The sequence below is a fragment of the Podarcis tiliguerta genome (genome assembly GCF_965153285.1).
Source record: "Podarcis tiliguerta genome assembly, chromosome: 10".
In the NCBI taxonomy this organism is placed as follows: Eukaryota; Metazoa; Chordata; class Lepidosauria; order Squamata; family Lacertidae; genus Podarcis; species Podarcis tiliguerta.
Window position 1 is genome coordinate 15645445 of NC_139543.1, and position 8101 is coordinate 15653545.

General features: G+C 46.4%; 1 protein-coding gene across 8 annotated transcripts in view; it reads right to left on the reverse strand.

Moving 5' to 3' along the window:
* The window catches only part of HDAC10 (histone deacetylase 10), a 23658-nt gene extending 16172 nt beyond the window's left edge, over positions 1-7486 (reverse strand). For 4 of the 8 annotated variants that reach the window (XM_083399716.1, XM_083399713.1, XM_083399719.1 and 1 more), the window contains exons 1-6: positions 7332-7465; positions 3903-3975; positions 3160-3294; positions 1787-1883; positions 1480-1577; positions 12-116 (exon numbers count right to left, since the gene is read on the reverse strand). In XM_083399716.1, coding sequence (XP_083255842.1) covers positions 12-116; positions 1480-1577; positions 1787-1883; positions 3160-3294; positions 3903-3967 — 500 coding nt within the window. In that variant the 5' untranslated portion in view covers positions 3968-3975; positions 7332-7465. Of the gene's footprint in view, positions 1-11; positions 117-1479; positions 1578-1786; positions 1884-3159; positions 3295-3902; positions 3976-4814; positions 4858-7320 lie in introns of all 8 variants that reach the window. The other 4 variants (XM_083399715.1, XM_083399718.1, XM_083399714.1 and 1 more) reach the window with 3 other exon arrangements.
* Positions 7487-8101: the final 615 nt, after the last annotated feature.

Below are 8101 nucleotides of genomic sequence, written 5' to 3' on the forward strand. Positions count from 1 at the left end.
ATATACTTAACCTCTGCAGACCATATTTCCTTTGGGCATATTTTGCTGCTATAGCAACATTGTTGAATATACAAAACCCATTGGCTGCATCTCTCTGGCTGTGGTGGCCTGGAGGCCTGCAAGCAAGCAAAGCAGTAAATTAAGCATTAATTAATAGAACCACAGGAACCTAGATTTGGAAGTGGGGCCCATAGGTCACCTAATCCTCTGGTCAACGTAGGAAATCCAGAGCTAGAACACCCTCAGTAGATGGCCATTGAGGTTGAATCCTGACAAGATAGAAGTACTGTTTTGGGGGGACAGGGAAAGGGCAGGTGTGGAGGACTCCCTAGTCCTGAATGGGGTAACTGTGCCCCTGAAGGACCAGGTGTGCAGCCTGGGAGTCATTTTGGACTCATAGCTGTCCATGGAAGCGCAGGTTAATTCTGTGTCCAGGGGGGCTGTCTACCAGCTCCATCTAGTACGCAGGCTGAGACCCTACCTGCCTGCGGACTGTCTCACCAGAGTGGTGCATGCTCTGGTTATCTCTCGCTTGGACTACTGTAATGCGCTCTATGCGGGGCTCCCTTTGAAGGTGACTCGGAAATTGCACCTAATCCAGAATGGTGACTGGGAGTGACCACTGAGACCACATAACACCGGTCCTGAAAGACGTACATTGGCTCCCAGTATGTTTCCAAGCACAATTCAAAGTGTTGGTGCTGACCTCTAAAGCCCTAAATGGCCACAGCCCAGTATACCTGAAGAAGCATCTCCACCCCCATTGTTCAACCTGGACACTGTGGTCCAGCTCCAAGGGCCTTTTGGTGGTTCCCTCCCTGCAAGAAGTGAGGTTACAGGGAACCAGGCAGAGGGCCTTCTCAGTAGTGGCGCCCACCTTGTGGAATGCCCTCCCACCAGATGTCAAGGAAATAAACAACTATCTGACTTTTAGAAGACACCTGAAGTCAGTCCTGTGTAGGGAAGTTTTTAATGTTTAATGCTGTATTGTATTTTTAATATTCGATTGGAAGCAGCCCAGAGTGGCTGGGGAAACCCAGCCAGATGGACTGGGTATAAATAATAAATTATTATTATTATTATTATTATTATTATTATTATTATTATTATTATTATTATATCTAGAGCTAGAACATCCTCAGTGGATGGCTGTCCAGCCTCTGCTTGAAGACCTCTACCAAGGGACCAGCCCTCTAGGCCTAATTTCTTACTGATGATGAGGAAGGAGAAAACCTGGGGAGAAAGTGGGTGGCAGGAGAAAAAGAGGGTGCCCTGCCCCTTTTTGACTGTGGACCCACCTACCACTTCTTCATGCCTTGGCCCACCACCAACATGCCGTATCAACAGATAAGCTTCTGAGGAAGCACGGCCCACAATGGGGAAAAGCTCCCCATCCCTGCTCTAGGTTACTGGTCCCATTGGCAAATAGAACTGAAAAACACACAGGGTTTCCGATAAGAAGAATTATCACCTTGTTACCTTATCAGAGCCATCCCATTCCGTGTTTTCCCTGACATCACAGCATCCACCATGTCCAGAGTTCCTCCCACAGCCAATTTGGCACAGCGATACGTGGTCTGAAGAACAGCAGATGTTGCAATTCAAGTCTTTCACCACAACCTCTGAGAAAGAGCATTTTGGAGTTGTTTTTGGACTACAGCTTCCATCATCCCTAGCTGGCAAGTGGTCAAGGTTGATGGGAATTGTAGTCCACAAACAGCTGGAAACCCAAGTTTGGGAAACCCTGTTCCATATAGAAAGTGATCATTATTGTGTCGGCACATACCGGGTGAAAGAAAACAGCATCGTAACCAGCTGAGGTTTTTCGGAGCTCCTCTTCTGTCATTTTCGGAGTTCTCTTCACAGTTTCCAAATAATCCGAGCTGGGGAAGAAAAAATGCCTCAGACCGATAAGGCGGCGAATTTGCAGCCCTCCAGACATTGTTGGACTACAACTCCCATCATCCATGTCCACTGACCAAGCTGACTGGCACTGATGGGAACTGGAGTGTAGCAACAGCTGGAGGGCCACAGGTTTTCCATGGCTAACCTAGAAGGACAAACAATTCTACCTTTTCTTTTAGGCAAATGGGGCCTAAGAGATTGGGAACAGGCCACAAACTTGTATTCAGGCTTGGAATTGCTTGGCCAGAAGTGCAGGATATATAAATTTAATACATATATATTATATGTATGGGATGCGGGTGGTGCTGTGGGTTAAACCACAGAGTCTAGGACTTCCCAGTCAGAAGGCTGGCAGTTCGAATCCCCGTGACGGGGTGAGCTCCCATTGCTCGGTCCGGTCCCTGCTCCTGCCAACCTAGAAGTTCAAAAGCACGTCAAAGTGCAAGTAGATAAATAGGTACCGCTCCGGCGGGAAGGTAAACGGCATTTCCGTGCGCTGCTCTGGTTTGCCAGAAGTGGCTTAGTCATGTTGGCCACATGACCCGGAGGCTGTACGCCGGCTTCCTCGGCCAATGAAGTGAGATGAGTGCCGCAACCCCAGAGTCGGCCACGATTGGACCTAATGGTCAGGGGTCCCTTTACCTTTTATACATAAATAAATACTCACCCCACTTTCTCCTCACCCCTCCTTTCCCTTTTTTGAGCTAACCATGGTGCGCTGTTATGCCTACACCAATGCTAGGGCTAATCCTGGTTCGCTTTAAGTAGCCTTTGCCACCAGAGTTTTCAAACTCTCATTTTTGACTAAGTATAGTTAGTCAGCAGAGACACAATGCTTCACCATGATTAGGTCCAAAAAAGGGGGGGAGCCATGAGCAGAAAGGAAGACAAGAAGCAAGTATGCTCACAGCTTGCCCTCTTAACCATGGTTAAGGGGAAAAGGAGTATTACATCTCCAATTAAAGAATTTCAAGTTCGGATTTAGACTAACTTGTATTGAGCTTCAGCTACTTCCAATATCTTTCCTATCAACCTGAACAGTACGAAGTATTTCCTGTCTTTCAACCTAGGCCTCATCGACTTTTTGCAAAAGGCCGGGATTTCATTTCCCATTTTACATACAGGTCTTAGGGTTAGGCTATTTCATTATAAGAACAAATTGTGTGAGGAAAGTTTGAGGAAAATATCAAGGGGCGAATGCCTTTTCTATTTCTCGAACATAGCGATGGAAACGCATCATGACAGACGTCGGACCTGTGAACCAACAGGACCTCTTCCTCAGTTCCTTCTCTGACAGGTACAGAGACGCATCTTTCAACCAGGTTATAGCATTTAAGGCGCTCATAGCAGGAAGAAAGCCGCTCAGGGACTTCAATGTCACAGACTGGGCTGAAAAACAAGCAAATGTTTTATTTTTGTACTAAAATCACAAAGGAAGCATTCATACTACTATTGAGAGGAAACAATTTTCATTTGGCAAGAGAAATTAAAAGTGGATATTTTTTTTCCTTTAAACCACAACTTTAACCCCTGAATCTGAAGTCCTAAAGAATGATGATTAACTTTTGAAAAATGTTTTAAAATCATCCATAGGCTAGAACAACAACAAAAAGGAGAACTTTAGAATAGCCTTGTTCACATGTTTCACTGAACACAGGTACAAGCTGTCAGTACACATGTACAAGTGTTTGTGTGAAAGAGCGTACAATTGTTGATCTGCAGTTGTGGGTTGCTTAGCAGAAAACAGGATCGCACATGTTCTCAAGCCACATTTGTAGTTGTTTGTTGTTGTTTTTAAAAATCTAAGATTTAACTTATTCTTAGTAGTAGTAGTAATAGTATTAAATTTATATACCGCCCTATACCCAGGGGTCTCAGGGCGGTTCACGGAATAAAATCAAGATATAAAAACACAAAATACAAAATAAAAATAAAAACAGCAACTCAATAGTGCCCACCCCCAAAAAAAACACATTTTAAAAGGGCATAGAACTTACTCATCCCAAAGGAGCTTATGGCTGGTCATTTCATCATCATAAACCAATGCTGTTCCAGAACCCATGCCTCTAACTGAAACAAACCAAACACAGAACATTTGTACACGTTTTAGGCAGAAACATGAACACAAGTGTTCCCAAAACGGAAGTGACCGGATCCACGATGATGTCCTTCAGTGTTGTGTTTAGCGCACTTTCTAGATGACTTCTAAGCACACTTAAGTGCCAGGAGAATTTCAGAGGCATCTTCACATAGCAGATATGGCCCCTACGTGAATATGTACTAACATGCATTTGGTACAATGGTCAGAGCAGTGGTTTTCAACCAGTGTGCCGTGACATCCTGGGGTGCCTTGAATGATGGTTAGGGGTGCTGCGGGCAACTCTGGCCTTGTCCCTCTATCTTCCCTTCCCTCCCTCCTCTGGTGCCCTCTTGCATTTCTGCCTCCCAAAGACGTACTGTATTTTTTGCCCCATAGGGCGCACCTAGTTTTTTTTTGGGGGGGGGAAAAAGGGGGGAAATTTATTTCCCCCCCCCAGGCATGGGGCTGGGGCAGGGGAAGCCCGAGGCTTCCCCCGACCCCAGCCCCCAGAACAGGCTGCTATCCGCAAGCCTAGGGAGCCCGGCGGGAAGTCGCGCCGGTCTCCCCAGGCTTGTGGATATCTGCCTGAAGCCTGCACTCGCCCCATAGGACGCACAAACATTTCCCCTTCATTTTTGGAGGGGGGAAAGTGCGTCCTATAGGGCGAAAAATACAATATGTGGCTGTTTGTTGTAGCAGCCCTGGCTACAAGCTCCACAGGCGAATGGTGCCTCTGGGAATGGCCAGGGGGTGCTGGATGTTGGGAAATTCCATTCCACCTTTAGTTGCAGACATGGAACTGTTGCATGTCACATGTCTGTTTACATACCAGCACAGCTTGCTGGGAACTTTCATTGTGTGTATAGCTTTTGCTTTTCTCTGTCTCTCTGAGAAGACAAAGAGAGAGATGACATGTTTCTTTGTCCTGATTTATGATGAATAAATCCGTAGTTGTAGTACGCTTCCGCAAGCCTCACGCCTATTCTGTGTGTGCAGTTTGCTTGGCTGATATAGTGTGCCCTAGCTTTGAAGCCTGGGTAGCTGATTTACGTCGGAGCAGAGGCCGATGGGTCTTTGCAGCGGGATGGCTGGAAGGAGATGACCCAACTGAGGCTAGCCAGCTGGCCTTGTGACCCTCTGCATGCCAGGAGCAGAGGTGGCCTCGGAAGAAGCAAGCAAGCGGGCGAGGGAGCCCAGCTAGCCAGTCTGCCAGACCTTGCTGTTGGGAATGGACAGAAAAGTGGGAAGCTGGGCAGGCAGGTGCCGTGCTGGCCTTTCTTGTGCTCGCTGTGTGAAAGGCCTGCCTGGGAGCTGAGTGCCCAGCACTGAAGGGCACACCATGCAGGCCCAGCAAAGCCCACTGCTGCCTCCCAAGGTGAGGAAGGTGCTGGCCTCATGCTCACCTTTGTTCGGTCTCCAGTGGGCTACTAAGGCTGGGGGCATCCTCTTCCCAAGCCCCTCTGTGAAACAGCTCAGAGACCAGGGGCTGCTGCCCGGAGGACTCTCAAGAAGAGGGGAGAAGAGGCTGTGGGAACACTCCACAAGGGAGAGTCAGGGCCAGATTTAGGTTTGATGAGGCCCTAAGCTACTGAAGGTAATGGGGCGCATTATATGTCAACAACAAATTGTCGCTGTTTTTTGTGTTGAATATATGCTATATGGTAATTTATGGACCTAATAGGTATCTAAAGCCATTTGCACATAACAAAATGTTTTTTATATTATATTTTGGAAATGTACATCCAGTGTTTTTCTCCTTTAAATTTTTTGGGGGTCCCCCAAGAGAGTGGGGCCCTAAGCTATAGCTTGTTTAGCTTATGCATAAACCCAGCACTGGGGAGGGTGGTCAAAAAGGGGTGATGGTCTGCCGCCTCTGCAGGTAAGGGATGATATAACTGGGCTCCTGAGGCTCTGAGTGTGTTTCCACACAGGGGAGCTGCAGAAATAATGTTGTTGGCCAAGGGAGCCATGGACTCCGAAAGGTTGAAAACCTCTGGGTTAGAGTGTTCACTTCATCAAATCTGGCCCTCTTTGAAAAAGGTTTGGGCACCCCTAGCCCTGGTGCTGAATTGAGAAAGAATTATTTTATTAAATCTTAAATTGTAAAGTTGGGTCATCTAGTCCAACCCACTGCAATGCCTGGAACCTGGCACTGGGCTGCAAGAATGTACTGTAAACTAACACATTTTCAAAATGTCTGATAGCCAAGTTCCACTACTTTTCACAGGCTGGGAGTAGTGGCTCCCTCATATTGTAACCATTATGGAATTAAGACTTGAAAAGAAAGTACAGTGGTACCTCAGGTTAAGTACTTAATTCGTTCTGGAGGTCTGTTCTTAACCTGAAACTGTTCTTAACCTGAAGCACCACTTTAGCTAATGGGGCCTCCCGCTGCCGCCGCACCGCCGGAGCCCGATTTCTGTTCTTATCCTGAAGCAAAGTTCTTAACCTGAAGCACTATTTCTGGGTAAGTGGAGTCTGTAACCTGAAGCGTATGGAACCTGAAGCGTATGTAACCCGAGGTACCACTGTACTAGCACAGTTTGTCTTGTGGATATGCTACTTCCATAGTTTACTTCACATGGTTCAGACTGACCAATGCATTGCTTTCAGTGACAGTCTGTGGCAGCTGAAGCTGTGAAATGTGCTAGGGGCAAGCATTTTTGTTGTTGTGAATTCTACTCATGTTAACAACGTTATCTGACCAATAGTAAGCAAAACCTCTTAATCTGAGGAAAAAGTATACCATACAATGTACTGTATCAAACTATTTTACACAAATAACGCAGGCATTCTGAAATTAGAAAGAAAGCAACATTGTTAAAAACATGGTGTTACATAATAAGATAATTTGTGTTAAAACTGCCAAAAACAGTGTGGTAATGTCATATGTATAAGTCCATTGTTAACAAACAAGCAACTAAAAAAGTTTGTTTTTGTTCCCTGTCCCGTCCCCCCCAAGCAGAGATAATGTGTAAGCGTGGCGTCAGCTCCCTTTAAAAAAGGTCGAAAACTCTGGGAAAGGGGTGGGGGGGGGCGCCGGAGGGATCTTTGCACCACGGCGCCGGATATGCATAAGACGGCCCTGCAGCTCCCCTTGCAAAAAAAGAAATGCAAAACATTTCATGCGTCTCTTGGGGCACCACTGAGCAGATCCTTGTTGACGGCTTGAAGCTCAAGCAAGGAACCCTTAATGCCCGACGGTTAGCAAAAGGAAGGAGTGCCTCTGAGCATGTGCAGAGTGCAGTTTCTGCCCCTCTCGCCCGCAACTTCGACCAACTGCATCAGGAACGGCAAAGGATCAATGCAGATCCCTGGTTTGATTTAAGACTTACTTTTGACCTACCTAAGGTAAGAAGGGTCGCTGCGTCTGTCTGCTGCACCCAGCATGGAAAACAAAAAAGGTTAAGCAAAGGGTTAATAGTGGAGATCTTCCCTCCTGCTAAACCTCAGGGACTCTCCGTTGTGTGTAGAGGGGAAGACGGATCAAAGGGCTTGAAGGGCGGGGCGAAAATCTGCCGCTCCTGATTAGCCAGGGGAGAAGGCGAAGAATTCTTCGTCGGCCCAATGAGGATCCGCGATGCAAAGGACAGGCGCAGATTTAGGAGCGTCAATCTGCATCGCCGCCTCTCACTGGGCTATCGGGACTACTAGCTAATCCATTCATGCTCTGAGTGGCGCGCGAAAGGCGAGGCGGGCAAAGCATTTGGGGCCGCGCAGTCACGGATAAAACAAGGTTGTGGATGGGAAAGTATCCATTCTTTAGTTACAACGTGTCGGCTGTTTAAAATGACTTTTAGGTGTAAAAAAAGCATTATGAGTTTTCACTGAACTGGCGTTTTCCTCTGGTTTTGTAAATAATAATAATAACAATATTAATATTATAAATAGTACTATTAGCATTATTAATATTAATTAATAATATTAATATTATTAATACCCCGCCCATCTGGCTGGGTTTCCCCAGCCACTCTGGGCGGCTCCCAAGAGAATATAAAAAGCACGATAAAACATCAAACATTAAAAACTTCCCTAAGCAGGGCTGCCTTCAGATGTCTTCTAAAATGTAACACTAATGTCTCAACAAATGAAACTTATCTATAGAAAACACAACTT